Below are 21,432 nucleotides of genomic sequence, written 5' to 3' on the forward strand. Positions count from 1 at the left end.
TTATTTTTTTTTTTTTTTTTTGTTATTGAAAGTTGTTTTAACTTGCAGCTTAATGCATTCTTGTACTGAAAGTATGTTGATAATTTGAGCTGTTGAAATCTCATGCTAATTTATCTGAACAATTTACCTCAAGTAAAATCTCATTATTATTTCCACCTCTCAGAAATCTATATGACTAACCCTTATAAAATAATGTCTCCTATGAAAAATGCTGCAGTCTCTACCCCCCCTCTAGCTGTGCCATTTCCTATAGGTGATGTTACAAGTTAGTTATCTTATCGCAAGAATTGAGGAAGATGGAAAAATATATCATGAACATATTGTGTATAATGCTGGATATTCTTATATACAATATGTTCATGATAAGCATATGAATTTCTGATGAAATTCATATGCTAAAAAAAAAAGGCAGTAAATCTCAGAAAATGAAATAATTTCGATTTTACTACTGTGACTTGAATTATCTATCCATATTTAAGTACCAAGGGAGTAATTGTTTTGAAATTACATCCCTATGCATATCGTTGCCATTTAAATAGCTTATTTTATGCATTTATTAATAGCTTATTTTATGCTTATAAAAACTGGTAGTGCTTTTTAAATTTTGTTGTGTTAAACTTAAAAAATGTTGTAATAGTAAACATTTCAGTTTATTTAAGCAATCTGATGTGGCTATTGAAAACGAAGAAGTAGGCAGAAAAACTTACCAGTAGGAAATTTCAACCAGTTGTACAACAAAGGTTGCTCATAGCCATTCCATTTAATTCTTACCTTTATCATAAGGTAAAAAATTCCCACTGCAATAAATCATTGCTGAGCTTATATAAGGCAGCACACTAATCACCTGTCAGTATCACAATACATTGGTCTCATTTGCCTATGCCATCCTTCGGAATGTTCGTCTTTTCAAGAGAAACAAGCTCAGAATCTTGATCTATCCCAGATATTTTAATTTACCTCCAAAAATTTAACATTATATCTATGCAGGCTCAACTCTAGCATTTTTATCACCCTATGTAATCAGTGTGTTGGTACCACTTATAAATTTAATATATTGACAATTCAATCAAAATATGTCTTTAATTAGTTGTTTATGAGAACTTGGCTAATGCTCTCTGAAAATCAGCTGCCTGTTGGCCCTTATCAATCCAATGCAATTTTATGCAAACATAAAAATAATCAGTTTTGCTAGCATTATATTCTTTTTGAGACATATTTTATTATTATTTATTCATGTATTGTAAATTCCTAAAATATCATTTAATTTATTATAACATGATCACTATAACCGTCTCCTTCGTTCTGGTTTCCAAAAATTTACCAAAACACATCATGCAATACTGTAATTATAAGCCTGCATTAACACGTTGATTGCCATGGGGGGTCACCAGTGGTCGGCACTCGACTTGGCTACAGTGCCAGCCCACCGGTGACGCGACCAACAGTAAAAATATATAATTAGAGTAAATATAGATACAGATAAATTTGTAAATAATAATCATTGTTACTATAATGTTTTGAAGAGCAATAGATCGCAAAAATTTAAATAATAAATCGCAAAAATTGTCTGCAGCCCCTCGGGGATGAGTGGTGACCCACCAGGAAAAAAATGCATTAAATACGATTACATAACTTATCTTATCTTCTGTAGATAATATTTCAACATAGTATGCATTGAATAATAAAAAAATCATGTTGGCGCCATGGGCAAACCACATAAAATGCACGTGGCACTCAACGTGTTAAAAAAGCATTTTTCTTCATATCTCGGTCAGAAGCCTTTTTGTAGAAACTACAGCACATCTCTGAAAAGTATTATGGCTATATAATTCATGAAACTTTTTATGTATCACAAGAACACTTTTATGAACATGATCTAAAATACTGTACAGAAAGTAAATTTATAAAAAGTGTGAAATAAATCAAACAATTTGTGTTTCTAAAACAAAGTGAATATTTGGGGGCATTAGGCTAAAATTATCAAAAAAATTTTATTATTTAGAGTTACTAACCTAGTTCTACCAAATGTAATTGTTGGCATACCACTGAATTTGACTTTTTTCATTCATTTTCTTAAAAAAATATAGCATGCTGCATTGATAGCAGGAATTTGTGTAAGTAACTTCAGTTTTGATGTCTATTTATACGTAGGGTAATACTACGAAAGATCTTTGAATAAATCCCTTGAACATGTGTTAGAGTTTATGCATTACAAGATATTTCTGCATTATATATTATGCATCTGATCCCATGTATCCCTAACATAGATAAAATTACTCACAAATTTTAGCATTTTAGTATATGTAGAATAATAACAGAATTCCTCAATTTATAACACTGTTTAGCAATCTTTTGGCAGTCTTTAAAGCCAGGTTTGACTGTGCTATGTAACAAGCATGAAAATGTGCTTTGAATTTCATATTATTTACCAATAATTTTATTTCATTACAATTTTCTATAAAGATTTGTTTCCATAATTTTTCAGAGGTAATGATATCATTTTTGACATTAGAAATATTCTTAGCAGAATCTTTTGACAAATTTTAAATCATAAAGCATAACATTATGCTCTGATTATCAATCATGTTACTATATATTTATTACCCATTGTCTCCTGACAAGTATTATCACAGCATGAAACACTACTTACCTCTGCTCACCAATGACCTTGACAGTCACCGGTGTTCTTTAGTTCATTTTAATGATCTAACAAACTGTACTGTTTCTTGTTGGAGACTGCCAATTTGCATTACATATGGACATATGTAAAACTGTACTGATGGATATCAGTGTATTTTATTTTTGTTTTAATAATCTAATTTTATTCTGCTATCCCATACCAGTGATAATCAAACTCTAAGGTCACTGATATCAGTCAGTTTAATTTTGACATAAGAAACACTTTTAAACAGAATTTTTTTAAAAGTTTGACTTTTACACTATATTATACTATGCTACAATGCATTTACCATTTATGTGGTTTCCCAAGTAATGCCACTGTATAAAACATGAGAATTATTTTTCACACAGACTTTCAAATAACCAGTTATCAGAACTTTCCAGTTTTACAAAGCATTTTGCTTTATTTCTTAAATTCAGTCACCCAGTTATTTAACAAACTCAGAATTAACTTTATAAAATAATAAATACATTTATTTTTAATTTACTTCATCATACTGTAATGGTAGTTACAAACTCAAGTCACTGGTAACCAATAACCTTGGAGATCTCCATGGTCTTTGGTTTATTTTTACTTTTATTGTGCCACTCACCAGTTATAATTAACTACAGATAACTAACTGGTATCCTACAGTTTATTTTAATAAGCTATGTTTACTATGATACCTCACATTATTCACTGTCAACTCATTGGTACCAGTGACCGATCATCTTGATGGTCACCTTTGGCTAAATTTTTCTTTAATGCTAACTGACATAATCTTAAAAACATTATAATATATCCAGTTGTTTCCAAACATTTGCAGAATTACTTTAATTAATAAATGGTGTTTTTAGCATGATATATTATGTACCCAGTACAGAACTTTTTAATTTCTATTAATTTGCAGATCTATAGAGTATATATTTTAAACGAGCTATTAAATTAATTTAAATGAACATGGAATTGTACTAGAGCTGAAAAATGAATTTTCATAACAATCATTAATCATAGTTTGCACATTATTAAATTATTCAGTAATTATATTTTAATTATTTTACCAATGTTAATTAATCAGCATATCAAAAATACAAATTCATATAAATAGCATTATTATTCCTCTGTTTTGTTCATAAGTTTTAAAATTTAATTTTTATGTGTTCAATGAACAGTGGGAACTCTTTAAAAGTTGACGAGGGCATAACTGAAAAATATTTTAGTTATCAAGGACACAGATATGTATTTGAAATCATACATTCTTCTTCCAAAAAAATACTTTTTACTTCTAATAATTTTTACTTCTAAATAAATAAATAAATATATAAGCAAATGATTATGAAGTTTTTATTGAAGCATTTACAACTTCCATGGAACAATGCCAAACTATGTATAAAATATTTTAATTAGTAAATAAAAATATATTTTATCTTGTGACTAGAATTAAGGCAGTGTATTTTAATAAAATATGTAGCAAAAAACAAGTATAATTACAAGGACATATTTTTAGCAAAAAGTGCAAAATAAATAAAATTACTAAATGCAAACATCACATGTTTAGTTAAGTGCTACTGAAGAGTGCAAACACTACTGTTCTTGGCTGCATTGGATGGAGGAGCAGCAGTATTTGCTTCAGAAGTTGTTGGTAAGCTCTGCACAATTTCAGCTTTAACAACAGGTTGGACGGTTTCTTGTTCAGATCGTGTCAGCCTAATACCAAGCAACTCTCCTGCAATCTTCTGAAAGCACAAAGCAACCTGTTAAAAAAATGAGAATTGTGTCAAGTGATGAATTATATGAACACATTTTTAATACATTATCATTAATCATAGTTTGCACAATAAAATGGCAGAAAAAGCAATGAGAGATTAAGTTGTAAGGCAACAGATAATTTAAACTGTCAATAAAATCATATTCTCAGTTGAAAAGGGCATATTGGACTTTCGTTCATAGGCATTTATAAAATTTCTGTGAATGTAGTCTTGTATAAGAAGGAAAAACTGCAGATTCTTAAAATTTAGCAACCGATAACTTGATTTTTATTGATGACTAGCTTTAAATCTAAATGGGGTTTTACATATATAATACAAACCCACAGATCTTTTAAAATTTAGGATAAGCAAGCACTTACAGTGTGCTAATAGAAATAAGTGAAATTTTCAGTAGATTTCCATTTTTTGGAGACCAAAATTATTGCTTACACTAATTCACCCCTCAATTTAGATTCTTAGAACAGTGGTTCTCATTCTTTTTTTGCCCCTTGAACCTTGTTTGATTTTGACCCTTACTTCTTTTACCATTGCTAGATGATCTCCCTCCCTTCCTTTCCAAAACTCAAAAATTACACATATATTTATTTCAATTTGGATTGTTTTAATCTGTTTTATGAATTAAACAAGAAAATATTTATAAATAGTAAAACGTGAGGGTAAATAAAAGGAACTACAACATTCGCCTCAGGCTGAGAAACCCGTTTTAGAAGCTTCTGAAATTTTTCTATACAGCAATCACTTTAATGATGCTAATTCAACTACATTTCAGTTAGAGATAGGGAAAAACCTGTTAGGAAACCTAATTCCACTTTTCTAATCTTTTTCCCAACAAAGCACTACAAATTCTGATATAATTAAGACACATTCTGATATGTTTATCACCAATAATAGCACTAGCTGGATGAGCTCTAAATGAAACTGCAGTCAGTAAAACCCTTATCACATCTAGCGATGGTCCCTGATAGATGGTTCTTTTCTGAGAAACGAGATTCTGGTAGCACTGGTTTAAACGGGAGAATTCCTATAAAAAAGAGCCCCACTGGAAGGAAAGTCTCGCCTAGCTACAGAAAAAATGTACCAGCTATGCGGGATTTTTTTAAACGCCGCCGAAAATGTTTCGGCCGCAGCTCTATCACACGTACAGAACAACCAATCAGACAAAAGATCTGCTTTTGTCTTTGGGAGGATCTTTTGATCTGCTTTGGGAGGATCATGTGATCCCAATCTGAATGATAATCGATTACTGTTTCACATTCAAGTCTTTATAGTAAGTGAAAATGATAACCTAACTACGTGGGTTTCCTGGTTCCTTCTGAGAACTGTCCCTTTCGACATACAGTTCCGTAAGTGGAAACATACTGTGATAGGGGTTTAATACATTTTTTGTTTATTTCTGCTAAAAATACATTGAACTTCAGTTATTATTATTCAACTGCATGGTTACTTTTCCAAATACTTCTAGCTGTCTTGTAAATTAGACTTTTATTAGAAGAAACCAATAAATATTACTTTTGTCTAGGAAGGAAACTAAAATAGTTGTATGTTTTCCTTCTTTCATTTATTTCAGTAAACCTGAGTTCACAGAATCATTATTCTTATCTTTTAGATTCTTAATTATTTTATACTTCATTAGTTATAGAAGTTTATTTTTCATTGTCATTACCAAATAAAAAAAATAAGCTACATTTCTTCTTAATCTGTTTTCATGCAGCAATAACGCAAGTTTAAATATTCTGTAACTGAAGAATCAGATTGCAAGTTTTCAGAATATGATAGAGGGAACAATACATTCATAGTTATAAATTGATAAAATTTATGCTTTCTTTTAGTTTTCTTTAGCCATGAGTATTAATTGAATAAAATTATTCAATTAATACTCATTAATTAAGTAAAAGCTGCTATATAAAAAGCAATGAAGCTAAAAAGAAAATTTAAAGACTGCTAAGCCTGCTACAGTTTTTTATATCTTATTTTAATCTGAAACATTTTCAACCATCCCTGACTATAAAATATCTTCAATATCTGGAATAAATAATGCAGTTCCTGTTTGTCTTTAAGAAACAGATTTTCTTTTTGCCTTCCATCACATTTTTATGCTATTAAAAATGTATAGTAGTAATTTTTCGGTTGCCTTTTTGTGGAGGGTCTCAACACAGCATCTTACCTGATCCATTACAAGAACTACATTCACTAACATTCAATACATAAAAGAAAAATTAAATCATACTGATGGATAAATATGTGAACTTGAAAACAATAACAATATCCATAGGTGAGAATGCTTGTAAATGAAATGTTCTTAACATTTCATAACTGATCCCATTTAACTGTTCTTAACTGATCCCATTTATTGTATTATGAAATGTTCTTAACATTTCATAATACAATAAATGGGATCAGTTTTTTTCTATTATTATTATTTCAGAAATTTTGCTGGATTTAAATGTTTTTATTTATTTATTTATTTATTTTTATTCAAACTGTAATTTTAGAACTGCATAAAATAAATATCTCTGTTAGAAAAGGGTAAGATATGAAATAAATTAAGCTAATTCTGCTAAGATTTCTAGAGTGAATAAAATAAGGTAATCTGAAAAAGTGTTTCAGAATTTCGAAGACTGAATATTTTATAAACACTTTTTTTTTTTTTTTCCCTCAAGAGTGGTGAAATTCAGTATATACAGTAATTAAAATGATGGATCCATAATCATTTTACATAATAGCAAGTATTTCTAACAACAACAATCAAATCAAAAACTATTTATAAGATCTGATGCTTAAAAAAAGGTTTCACAAATTAAGTCAAGGATTTAATTTCCTTTCATTTGTAGTCAACAACAACAACATAACAAAAAAAAAAAAAAAAAAAAAAAAAAAAAAAAAAAAAAAACCTGTTGTTTAATGTGATTTAACAAAAGCTTAAAATATATAACTTTTAGTGTAAAGATGGTTAGGCACAAAAATAAACAAACAGAAAAGAAGGAACTTACTGAATAACAATTCAGAAACTTACAGAGAAGATATATAAAAAAAGTAAAGGCGGAAGGAACATAAAATTCAAAACCTAACTGAAAGAGACATACATCAATGTAAAATTTTAAACTAGACAATCTTGGTTTGACATACAATTTGAATGAAACTATCACTTTTAAAGATCTCTCTTCAGGAGACAAAAATTGGAGGAGCACAACCATTCTGCAATATATCAAAAGCAATGGATGTGACTAAGTGAAAATGAACACAGTATCATCTGTCAAGGAAAACAGCAATAAAATGTGGAAGATTAAGCTACCAAAATTTTGAAAGCACTGTAATGAACTGGACTGGAATTAATGTCATTGAATAAAGAAGATATATTTTTGTGAATGTGAAAAGCTTCAAGGAAATAAAGTTCACCAGCTAAAGAAGCTATATCGGCAATTTTCAAACAACACGAGTAAAACTGGGATTACATGCCCATTAACACGACAGAGTTATTAATGGTAGAATATTTTTTTATGATGGAATGATGACAAGATTTTTCTGATAGTGGGGATTTTTTTTTTTTTAAAGCCAAAAGGGGCGATAACTCTGAAGGGCTATTAGTCTCAAAACGGCATTTCACTAAAAGCATTGCATCACTTTTGATTTCAAATTGTTGCCACCAAATATTATCACCTTGTATTATATTTAAAGAAATTAAATAATGAAGAATCTGCATGAATGTTTCTTGCACTGTGAAAAAGCAACGGTACCTAGAGACATCAAATTTTGAATAACCTAGTTCTCCATCTGAATATGGGCACCCGGAAGCCCAAATTTTGAATTTCGATTATGTTTTATTATCTATTTCATATTTTGTAAAACTTTAACAAATTTTTGGTTTAAAAAACGCAATGATTACAAAATGAGCAATAGCAACGCTGTACAGAAAGAAACATTTTCAGCTCTAGCGCACGAGACTGTCTATTGGAAATTCTAAATATATGCTGTTTTTTAATATTTTTAGCCTAAGGGGACATTTTCCTAAATACTCTCAAAACATATATGTGTGTGTAAATGAAAAAAAAAAATGCCCCCTTTGAGCATTACATAAAATATGAAAGCTTTCAAACTTTTTAAAAATATTTTTCTAATTACTGTTTTATTAGTTATTATATTAACCCAAAAGGAACAATTGTCCCAAATGGGTTATTAATCTCAAAATAGCATTTCGCACTGAATCACCATAAATGACATATCATTTTTCAAATTGTTGCCACGAAATATTATTGCCCTGTATTATACATAAAGAAATTAAATAATGAAGAATCTGCATAAATGTATGCATTTCCTTGCATTGTAAAAAAACAATTATACCTAGAGTAGTCAAATTTTGAATAACATAGTCTTCCACCTGAACATGGGCGGAAGCCCGAATTTTGAATTTCTCATTTGTTTTATAAACAAAGTAAACACAATATGCTAACAATAAAAAGACAAAAAAAAGTTTGTAAAACCATCTTAGTAAGAAAACTGAAAAATGATATGAAGAAATGCCTAGATTAAAAAAAATAAATAAATAAAAAATAAAGTATGCCAACACTTAATGCTGCATTGGGAATTCTAAACATATATTGCTTTTAAAACTTTTGTAATTTTACTGTTGAATTGTATATATTGCAAGTGTGAAGAAAATTTGTTTAATATAAAAGCTAAAAAGACCAAAAAAAAAAAAAAGTGTTAGTAGGAGTGAGTATAACAGAAGAATGGTAGACTGTGAGCTCAGCGAAAGCATGAAAAACCTTAATAAGCCCTTTCAGGTGACCATTAATATCTGAAACCTTATTTTAATGCTATGCCAATGATCATGAGAAAAAACCCTCTCAGTAAAAGAAACCAATTAAGTTCTTGAGAAAGCAAAGATTCCAAACAACACACTTTGAGAGCATAATATGCATAATATTTTATTCTTATATGTGTCATATTTTGTTTCTGAGATTGATATTACTAAAAGCTAAAGCAAGGGGTGGTAAATAAATATATAATTCTTACTGGGCAAAATCATGATTAATGTATTATCTGAAACCTTATTTTAATGCTATGCCAATGATCATGAGAAAAAACCCTCTCAGTAAAAGAAACCAATTAAGTTCTTGAGAAAGCAAAGATTCCAAACAACACACTTTGAGAGCATAATATGCATAATATTTTTTTATTCTTGTATGTGTCATATTTTGTTTCTGAGATTGATATTACTAAAAGCTAAAGCAAGGGGTGGTAAATAAATATATAATTCTTACTGGGCAAAATCATGATTAATGTATTTCGTGCAAACATTTAAAAAAACATGATATAAACAGAAATAAGAAATAAATCATTTTCAATGCAAATAAATAAAAAAAGAATAATTTGCTGAACAATTCACAAACTGATTATTTTGAAAAAATATTATGTTCATAAAATTTATATTCCTGGAAAATATAATTTACACGATGTACTCTTATATATAAGTTCATGTCTTATGTTTCAAAATAACAAATAAAATTTTGCTTATAAGCTCATGCTTTTCAAGAATCTGTATAAAATTTAAATTTACATAAAATATCACATTTTTTAAAAAATTTAATAAAAAGTAATGGCATAAAAACTATTATACTTAACAGATTCTCCTGTTTTAGCACACACTGTATGGGAAGACATTCCATTGTCAAGAGCAAACTTTATATGCTTGTCAGGTTTTACTACTCGATTATGTTCTAAATCACCTAGAATTTTTTAGGTGGCATGAATATATAAATTATTTTATTAAAAGTATCTTGATGCATTTTCATAATGACAGTTTGATAAATATACAGACGTACATTGATCTTAATGTCATAGGAAATATACCAATAATGCTTAAATGAGTTTTGTTAACCTTCTGAGCAGCATGACCAGCTTTATTCGGTCATGAGATTTTTTGTCACTTGGCACATATTAGCTTATAATTTAAGATATTTTGCTTTCTTACTTTCTTTAACCTTCAAAAGACGGGTGGCCTAAGAATCAGCCAGAGCTGCAGTGTCTCAAAAAGACGGCTGTAGTCGAAATATTGGTCAGCGAATTCCCCTCCCCCTATCCTTCAGGGTGCGGAGATAGTCATTGTCCTTATCTCCCTTGCCACTTATGCGAGATGACCTTCTTGCCTCCCAACTGTGGAGATTCGCAAATTCCCTTTCGTTTCCCTCAGCAGTGAAATCTTAGCAATTTTACATTAGTATTAATTTCACCAACTTTTCAGGGTCATTAAAAATGTATTTTTTCTTTATATTCCCCTTTTTATTGCTTGTAAACAAATAAAAACTCAATAAACTATGCTTGGAAACAAATAAAAGCGAACAAATGCTTGGAAACAAATGAACGAATGCTTCGAAACAAATAAAAGCGAACTGACGATTTATACGAGAAACAAATAGTTAAACATCATTTTCGAATATAAATTAAAAATGTGAATTATTACATGTAATTCTAAACTAAATTCAGATTGGAAACAAATAAAAACTGAATAAACTATGAACTGATTACAGGCGTGCATTTGCTGCTAAGACGTATTTTCATTATGACGCAATGTCAAAAGTTAATATTCCAACATACGACAATTATTTAGCTACGAAATCTCAGCATAATATGTTTCCCTAGTTTAAGGAAAAGAAACAGCAGAAAAGAGAAAACTTCAACAAATTCTTTTATATTATTCCCTAGTCTCTTACTGAAAATTAACAAAGGTGACCTACAGGAAAAGTTGCAAAAGAGTAGTAGTTTCCCTTTACAATGACAGCTAAAAGGGAGGGTGGAAAGGCATTTGGATTTTTAAGTGAAACCTTTTCAAACTGCTCCGTCTCTTAAAGGTTAATGTAAATATTAAATCAATGAATGTAATTTTATGAAAATAGAGATAAAACAAGCAATTATACAAATTTACCTAAGAAATGCTGCTTAAATAATGATGTTCATGACAGATCTAAAATCCTGTCTCACTCAGAGGGTTAATACAGGTTGCACACATTTTACAACATTATCAGAAAATTTTAATTAATATTAAAGACTCTACTTTAAAATAAAAATATATTTAATACTTTACACTAATATATAATTTACACTTTTATAATATACTTTTAAGTAAAAGGGTGTTTATATGAGCAAAACACATTTTCAGCAAAAAAATTAAAGTTTCAACTCGTATTAAATTTGTAACAAAAACTATAAGACACTATACAGAGTGTATCAGAATAAAATAAACACACATCAACAATGCATCTGTGGCTGAAGAAAACAAAAACAAAAAAAAAAAAAAAAAAAAAACCTACATACATACAGCAGGAAATGCATAGTTTATAAGTTGCAGGATAAAGAACATAGATAACAAGCACTTGCTTTTGCAGCTTAATATGTGTGCAAAATAAAACTGGTAAAACAACAGTACAACAATTTGCTGCTGAAAGTCCTATAAACACATAGTGGGAAATGCAGAGTTTACAACTTCTGAGACACAAAACTTCATTGGGAAGCAGAGAATTTGTTATAATATCTACTGCAATGCTGCCCGTTGAAATAGGATACTGTATCTCCCTTTCTGCTTTGTATTCAGTGTAATTGTAGAGTGGAATTAATGTGTTGTCTGTAATAGGTGCTCTTATTTTTTTTAAGTGGAGTTTTTTTCCCCTTCGCTCTATACAAAGAGGTGAACAGAACTGTTGATGGATGAAAAGTGCAAAGTGAAACTCTACCATGTAGATTAGCAGATGGGAAGGCGATCTCTTGCCAAGGCACAACTCTGTAATGGCACTGACAAAAAAGTCTCTGCATAAATAGTTGTACATCGTATTCTGCACTTCATCTCTACCATCCAGAAAAATTTGTACAAATATATTTTTCTTTTCCAGTTGTATTTAATATAGTATGTGAAGGTTAGCTGCTTGCCCCCACATGGGAAAGGTAAAAATATGGAATTTAGCAAAGAAATTATCAGCCAACAAGATTATAGCTTGCCATGATTAAAAAATGATGTTCAGATTTGCTTGTTAAATATTAATTCAATATTGGTAGCATGACACGTAGCCAACTTCTAGATGCAACATGTGCTCATTATGGAACAGATTGCAAGGGACTATAAGGAAAGATAACAAATGTATGTAACTATTATAGCAAATACTTGAAATAAAATTCACCAGCAGTAATCACAGTACTACAGAGAGAGGTATGTTCCAAGGTGCCTAGAATGTTTTGGATCCAATGAACAATGTCTTAAATATGCAGCCAGAATTTGTGAAAAATTGAATATGGATATTTAATAGATGCTAAATTTGGTACTGATTTAGTATATGAGCTACTTAGTTTTAGATGGCACCACTAACATTGGTTGTGCACTTAATCATTTGTTTTTTCCTGCCTTTATATTAGACGTCTGAATAGGAAAGCTACTGAACTTTTTATTTTATGAAGCTATAATTATTGAATTAACAAATATCTATCATGCTTCTATGAGATAATACAGAAGTATTTGTGGCATAGTATTTTGCATATTGTGTAGAATTTTTAGAATCAAAATCCCCCAGCTCAATTCAGTTGATTGTTGATTGAGGACAGTAGAACTGGAAGAGTTCTTGTGGTTGTTTATAGTTTGATAGCTGTATCCTACTCAGCCCAGCCCCTTCTCTACAAGGCCATTGTCACTCATGATAATCGAGCCAAGTATTACTTCCCACTGCATTATGGTAGCAACATTTTGGCATTTCTTTGTTCGATGATGGAAAAGCATCTTTTAAGTTTTTCAGTTTGAGATATAAATTGAACACCCAGGGTCCTTCTATTTGTTTGCCATGGCTCACCACCTAACAAATAACTAATCAAATAAGTAGATCACATATTACATCAATACCCTAAATCCGTCACAGGGGCATCACATAAGAAGATGCAGAGACAGCTATTATCTGCATTTTTTGGACAGATCTTCAATACTCTACTATATTTAAACTAAGAGTTTCCTATTATATATTCATAAGACATTTTTTTGTTTATCTTCAGCCATATAAAATACTGCATTTGGTGACTTTATTTGGGATCCTCTATGTGTATAATCTTTTAAATTTAATTTAATTCAAAATACAAATAAATATTTATTTAAAAAATTCTCTAGTTAGATTATTTGTAGTAATATACCATAAATTCATAAAACTTTTATTAAAATTAAGTTGCTGTAATATTTTCTGAAGGAAATAATAACAATGAATAAGTTAAGAATATTAGTTAAAATATGAAGATCATAAATCATTAGCAGAATTCTAATTTAATCCAAATTGTTAAGTATAGCATTGTTCATATACATTCAACCAGTGTAGTATTATTTTCCCTTTTGTTTTGCTGCAAGTGGCAACAGCTGTAAAAACTGTTTCTTCACTTCTTCACTTTTTTTTTTTTTTTTTTTTTTGTTGCTGTTGTCTGTAGAATAAATTTGTTTTGTTGTGCTTAATTTTTTTACCAAGATTATTTATGTAGAAATGAGTTTATGAATGGACAAAATGGTGAACATTTACTTTCGTATCTAACATGAATCACAATGTTAAGTCATGTATGATATAATGCCTCTTAACAATACATAAATCAGCATATTTATGAAATAATATTTTCTGTTTTGGTACTCCCATCAGCTTAATTTTTCTTGTTTCTAGAAGACAAAAGCAAAAAAGCATAATTCTTCAAAATTATGTTTATGATACTACTATCAAATGATAAACAACTGTTATTTCATTAAAACTAATTTCAAACTGCGTAAAATCAGCTTAATGACAAAATACAATTAAAAAAAATCATTTATTATTTTAAAATGCAAAATTCAGTACATTGCATAATACCTTTATAGATTCAAATTTATACGCTTTAGGAAAAGTTTATAAATTTTCATAAACTAATATCTAAGAAATTTTTAAATGAAAATATGCAAAATTATTAAAGTACAAATGAGGGAAAAAATAAAAGTACACACAGAATTCAAATCTAACATATACATGCAATACAAAATAATTTTTTTAATGGATAACATGCTTGAATCTATTATAAAATTATTTTATATTTTGTCACTTATTTACTTACTGTCACTTAAATTATTAAAAAAATAACATTGCTTTTAATATTGAATTTTATAAAATTTTAAATAGCTATATCCAATTATATTTACTATAACACAGTTATAATTGAGCACAGCTATTTAATTTTATTCAGTTATAATTACCATAAAATTATTATAAGAAAGATCCCCACTCCACTCCACACACACACAGGAATACTGGTTTTGCACTCTATTATATAAAATAATTTTAATCTTTTAAAAGAAATGTGAAACAAGCTATATAGATATAAGTATATGAGGAGAATAAATTCAATATTAAACTAGCAAAAAGATGACTTAAAAAATGCAGAATGGGCTGAGATATGATTGAAACAAAATCTGTTAACTTAAACTATATTGCAGAATCACTTTATTTTAGCGAATGTAATCATAAAAATCACCATCATAATCAGAGTGCGGGAAGTTATTTCTTCCATATTAACTTCCCATTTGCTAAAACCTAAAACCTATCTAACTGCTAAATAAGATATATAATTTATTTCTTAACTTCACACACTGTGTCACTACTTGGATATTTTTCATTGGATCAATGTATTTATGAAGAAATATTTAATTAGATATTTAGAATTTTAGTAACTCATAAATATATTCAACATTTTCATCTTACTAAGACACTTTTTTAGTTGTTTAATAATATAATGGTATATTGATGGAAGGATTAAGCACTAAAAAGAAATGGAAAATACAATTAGCTCACCTTTATTACTCACTAATGCAAGATGTGGCATTATGCATTCTTCATTGAAAACCTGATGAACAATTCGCAGCCAGTCTTCAAGATCAGAAAAACTTTCTTCATTTGTAATATCATATACAAAAAGAATTGCCTAAGAATAATTATGTATGTTTTATATAGGAAATTACAAGATAACATTACTTTTAATAGAACATGATTTAAAACAAAACTTTAATATGAAAAACTGCTATATAACAGAGTCGTAGCTAGGGTTTTCAGCGCCCAGGGGCAACTGAAGATTTCGTGCTGCCTACTGCTTGCCAAGGATGGAAAACATTTAATTCTAAAATGTCATAACATCAGTTTGGCGGCCCTTGGATTCTGCGCCCGGGGACAGATGGCCCCCTCTAGCTACACCCCTGCTATATAATTTATATGAATATTTTTAGAAAAGAGGCCCGGTAGCCAGGGGCGTAGCTAGAGTTTCTAGCGCCCGGGGACAACTGAAGAATTTGCTACCCTTTCTGCGTGCCAGAAATAGAAAATATTTTATTAAAAAATTTTGTAGCATCAATTTGGTGACCCTTGGATGCTGCGCCCGGGGACAGATGTCCCCCCTTGCCCCACCCTAGCTACGCCACTGCCGGTAGCGCAGTGGCTTGTGCATCGCACAGCAGCACGAAAGTGCGGGGTTCACTGCTCGGGCTGGGCAAGGTTGACTCAGCCTTTCAATCCTTGAGTGGGTTGATAAAATGAGTACCAAGTTCACTTGGGGACTAAACACCAGGAGTCTTGCGACAAGCTGACCACTTGTCCAGGCTAAGATGTACAAGCTAACAATCTAGAAAGCAGATATCAGGGCACTGCCGGCCATGGCTCTCTAAGGGCTGTTTCTGTCATCGAGTTTAATTTATTTTTAGAAAGGCACCACAGGTTACAAATAAATTGCTACCCCAAATAAACTGTAATGATTTTATGGTGCTCATGTATTATTATTCCTTCGGCCATGAAAGTTAATGAAGATCCCATCAAAGTTGTGTCAATTGTTCATTCAGAATTCTCAGCCTCATTTCTGTTTGTAACTCTTATAATAAAACATCATCAGTTTCTCTCTGTGCAACACAACAAATAGCCACTGCTGCGGAAGTATTCAATTCCTTCGTTTTTGCACTTTGTAAAAATATGTTATATTCTGCTATTATGTTAGGGCCTCCGATTTTACCGAAAGCTCTGTTTAGAACACTTCGAGTATAAACTTCCTACAGGTGGTTGCTCGAGTCTATTATTATTTTCTCAGCCATACCCAGCTGTTTTCTTCTCCCTTTCAACAAATGTTAATCCTTTCTACCAACTGTAAATGAACCAAAGTTCAGCCACAAATGTAATTCTACAGCTCTTAGACTTACTTTTTTCAAATTGCAAGGAAAAAAACAGAGAAATAACAGTAAATTTATACATTTGTTCATAGAAACAAAAGGTGGCTTATTGAGAATCAACTGGGGTTACATCAAATAAAAGCACAGATGTTATGACATCATGCTTATCTATAACTGGCACTAAAAGGCACTGCTTGGTGAGAGTTTCATGATTGACAGGATAATACATAAGTACCGATTTTATATACATCTCATTCTTAACCCGCGGGAAGGCGCGAGGGGTGTCTCATACCCCACCCCTACATAAAAGTGGAATATTCCTAACTTGTGAAACTGAAATTCTGTGCTGCATTCAGTAGCTGAGTTTCTAGTTGTGGTTGACTTTCAGAACAGCTTTTTCTTTGCCTGTGTGTTTCAGAAACAGATTTATCGATATTTTGTTGGAACTGGGGTATGACACACCCCACGCGCCTGTCTGCGTAAGTGTTTTTCTGACCGAATATTTAGTTTAGAAATTTATTTCTGGACTGTAACAGTAAACATTTCTACTCGCAAGTGATTTTAAAGTACTTGACATTAAATTCTTGAAAATTTCTAACCACATTATCGTAAAAAGAATGACTCCCTATGAATTGCAGATGAAATGCCTGTGATATTTATTAGAAATATTTGAAAGCGATGAAGATTGCATTTCGGAAACTGAAGATGAAACTAGGAATATTTTCTACACTGTTTTCATTTTGAAAAAGATAAAACATTAATTTCTAATGTTCCTAAAAAAGGAAAAACTGTTCTTATGCTTTCAACATTACATAACGATCATACTATAGATGATACTATTGGAGAAAATAAAATGTCAGGAATTATATGTTTTTATAATATGACTAAAGGAGCAGTGGATATGGGGTCAGCCAATTATTCAATTGCCAGAATAGCAAGAAGGTGGCCAATGATAATTTTTTTTTCTGCACTGAACGTTGCTGTAATAAATGCTTGAATTATATTACATTCAACTGCTAATTCATCAACCAGAAACAGAAGTCTGTTTTTGAAGAACTTAGCATTACAATTAATGAAAGCAAGTATTGAACAAAGATCAGAGATTAATACTTTACCAAGAGACTGACGTACTGCATACAAAACAAAAGCAAAAATTTCGACGAAGAATTAAAACGAATACATGAAATTCGAAACAACTAAGTATGAAAAATGTGATAAATTGCCCTCGCGCCAAGGACAGAAGAACGTGAATGCAATCTTTAAAATGTGAAAACATTCTGTGCCAAGAACACGTGAATGTATTTCGTTCAAAATGTGAAGAAATAAAATAAGCATTGTTTATTAGAGACGCAATGAAACTTAGAGGCATGATGTTTATTTTTTAATTATTTTCATTTATCTTAATTTTAACTCTAAGATTATTTTGGAAATTAATTTTTTGAAACCCAATTATTATTCATGTATTTATAATACATGAGAACAAGAAAAACCGCTTAAAACTAAATAAAACTATTTTTATCGTATTTTAAATATTGGGGTATGTGATACCCCACGTGCCCACTCTAGTAACTTTTCTTGGTGCGACTTCCGCCGGGTTAAAGCATGCTTCTTATTAGTTAAAAATTTTTTGTTTTCAAGCATGTCAAAGTTTACAAATTTGCTGCTAATACTAGTACTTGTTTCTGCTTGATAACTTTTACCGAGTTCAGTAATTAAAATAAAATTTATTAATATCATTTAATTTTCATCATTAATATTTATTAAAACATTACACAGCATTTCTTTGCCAAGGTTCGATCCAAATCAGTTAATGAGTAACAAAATCCATGTTACTTACAGCTTTTGTAACATGGTTATTAAGTTGTATATTAATCATCATTTTAATAAAAAAGATAAAAGCATAAAAAATCACTCACATGAGCTCCATACAAATATTTATCAAACATCTCGCCTCCAAGAGACTGACCTCCAATATCCCATAACTGAAGTGTAACATTCACACTGCCTGATGAAAAAAAGCATTTCATGTAATGAATATTTTTTACAGTATAGTACATAAGTGAGAACTTTCTGATTATTTGCATCCCCACCAAGAAGTTAAAAAGTTACAAATTTATGATGAATAATTTTTCACCAAACTAATATGTGAAATGTAACAGACATGTTTTAAAATGGCAGTGCACTCAGAATTTTATATAATGGCAATCAATGAATAAAATTTACAAAGCAAGAAACATCAGTAACAAAACACTCCTTTTTCACAAAATTTTTCTCTTTTGTGCTATTGTTTTTTCTCCATGTACACAGGACTAAATTACAAAAACTTGGCATCTGTATAACTTGCTATCTACGCACAGGACAAAACAGAAATGTCCTATACAAATATCTGAGTTGCTTACTTTTTGGTGACATCGTGGGTTGTCACACAACTATTTTGATAACATATTGCTTTGGCTCATGAATCCTTTTCCATGACTTTTCGGTCTGGTTGTGGATAATCAGAAAGCACCTTTATGTATTAATGTAATCAGCCTGGGCAATTTCATGATTTTTTACATAAGAAAAAGAATGGTGACTTCAAATTTCAAAAAAATTATTTATTACATACATACATGGCTTACATTTTCATTTGTTATTTATCCCCCAAAATCAATTAATAATACTTTTTTATAAGATTTTTTTTTTTTTTTTTTGTTGTTCTTTTAGTCTGTTAGGAAATCCATGGCAATCACTTTAATAAAATATTCAAAGCAATCTGTGGAAAAGTAAGTACTCCTGTAAAAACTGTACAGCAGTTTCTTCCATTGAAAAAAAAAAAAAAAAAAAAAAAAAAAAAAAAAAAAAAAAATTCCGTTAAATTAATCTTCCTCTGAGAAAGTTTTAACTATGAAAGGCTTAGGCTATGAAACAAATTATAAAATGAAAGTTCAGGAAAAATACGATACCTGGTAGGATTATGCGTTTCAGAAAGAAATCAACACCAACTGTCTGTTTATACAGTTTATCAAATTTGTCTTGAGTAAATCTCAGAGCTAAACATGTCTAAAAGATGAAAATAAAAAAATAATTGAATCAATACATAATAAAGACCACTTTCAGTTCAAGACACCACAAAGACCACTTTTGATTTTGATGAATAATTTCAAAAAATAAAAATAATAATAATAATACAGAATTTCAATTGAAATCTATCAATTAATTTGCGAATATTTTGCTAACTGACAGCTACAACAAAATAAGATGCAAAACAAAACTTCCTCAGATTTATTTTACTAAATTAATCCCATTTGTTTAATAGAAACGAGCATATATCATAAGAAATGTTACATCTAAATACCAGTATTTACTTAAAATATACTATAATTAATCTATGAAACAAACTACATGCAGAGAGACAGTATTACTTGAACAGGTCATTAAAATTAAAAAGTCTAGCAAAGCAAAATATATACATATATGTGTAAATGTAATGAATATGCAACGAAATCTTCCTCAGAAAAAACATCCATGATCCTAAGCAATTCTGGTCTTTTATGGTAATGACTGGCTTAGAAAACATGATTACAGGTGGCTCTAAGTATTATTATTTAATTACATTATTAGAAATGCTGACCACTTTCAGAAGTGGCCATCTCAGGAGTGAGCTATGAGAGATTTCATTGTATATTTTCAATTTCAATATATACAGTCAAAAGTCGTTAATCCGGACTTGTCGGGACTTCGGCGATTCCGGATTATAGATCATCAGTTTAAATCTGGTAAGATGGCATGCAGAAATTATAAAATTAAAAATATGAAACCGTAATTTATGAAATAAAGACCAATTATGATCTAAAGGGTATCAAAATTTACAAAAAGGAAAAGCTTAATATTTATTTGTTTACTTTATTAAACATTTCTTTCAATGTAAGTTGTTTAAGTTGCTTCGTTTCGTGTGATAATACTTTCTCTTTAATTCTATTAAACAGACATAATTTCTTGTTTAGTTACAAAGTTCCACTGTTCAAGTCCTATAACTGATGTGTCGAGAATAACGACTAATTTGTCAATCAAAATTTTTTCATTTTCAATAACCTCTGTGTCACTTTCTTCACTATCGGAAGCGAATTATAATGACGAGGAACTTGATTTAAATCATATGAAACACGGAGTACATTGAGATGAAATACTACATTTAGTAAGGAATTATAAGCCAAATAAAATAAAAACATCTGCCCTGAAGATAAGGATAGTGCTGACAGATCAACTTCCAATTCATTGCGCGCCGCGTCGTTTCCCTCCCCCCGCAGAGCAGCGTGAAATTGATAAACATATTTTGAAATGATTAGATAATCAAAGGATATGCCTTTATCCATTTTTTGCAGTAATTCCACTCTCTGTTTAATGGACTTCAAAACATACTTTCGCTTTGTAGATCCTTTACATATTAGTAAACATATATCGGAAATTCTATTTGACATAATCGAAAGTTCAAGCTTACTTTTATAAAATTGCTCTAACAGTCTAAAAAATAATAAGCCGGATCCAATTCGAAGATTAAGGAACAACGCAATCTGCAACATTAATTGAATTAGATAATTTTAGCTTAGCTTATACCATCCGTTATGCATTAAAAGCGCATGCATAAACATATTATGTGCATGTGCACATGCATATTCGCAGCCGTAAAGGTCTTATGCGCACGCATAAACGCCTATGCGCATGCTTCAAAGCGACACATGCGCAGAAAGTTTGTAGCTTTGAGGTCCGGATTATGGGTGTCCGAATTAACGACTTTTGACTGTACAATCATTATAAGGAAATTAAATTTTATAAGCTCGTAGCTG

The 21,432-nt window shown here is 30.2% G+C and overlaps 1 protein-coding gene across 6 annotated transcripts in view; it reads right to left on the reverse strand.

Moving 5' to 3' along the window:
* The window catches only part of LOC118205212 (ras-related protein Rab-28-like), a 26,306-nt gene continuing 4,874 nt past the window's right edge, over positions 1 to 21,432 (reverse strand). For 4 of the 6 annotated variants that reach the window (XM_035377507.2, XM_035377505.2, XM_035377504.2 and 1 more), the window contains exons 3-7: positions 19,552 to 19,648; positions 18,523 to 18,611; positions 15,252 to 15,381; positions 10,051 to 10,154; positions 1 to 4,413 (exon numbers count right to left, since the gene is read on the reverse strand). In XM_035377507.2, coding sequence (XP_035233398.1) covers positions 4,225 to 4,413; positions 10,051 to 10,154; positions 15,252 to 15,381; positions 18,523 to 18,611; positions 19,552 to 19,648 — 609 coding nt within the window. In that variant the 3' untranslated portion in view covers positions 1 to 4,224. Of the gene's footprint in view, positions 4,414 to 10,045; positions 10,155 to 15,251; positions 15,382 to 18,522; positions 18,612 to 19,551; positions 19,649 to 21,432 lie in introns of all 6 variants that reach the window. The other 2 variants (XM_035377509.2, XM_035377510.2) reach the window with 2 other exon arrangements.

The sequence above is a fragment of the Stegodyphus dumicola genome, chromosome 7 (assembly GCF_044657685.1).
Source record: "Stegodyphus dumicola isolate Sdum_Otavi_A_Nest chromosome 7, ASM4465768v1".
In the NCBI taxonomy this organism is placed as follows: Eukaryota; Metazoa; Arthropoda; class Arachnida; order Araneae; family Eresidae; genus Stegodyphus; species Stegodyphus dumicola.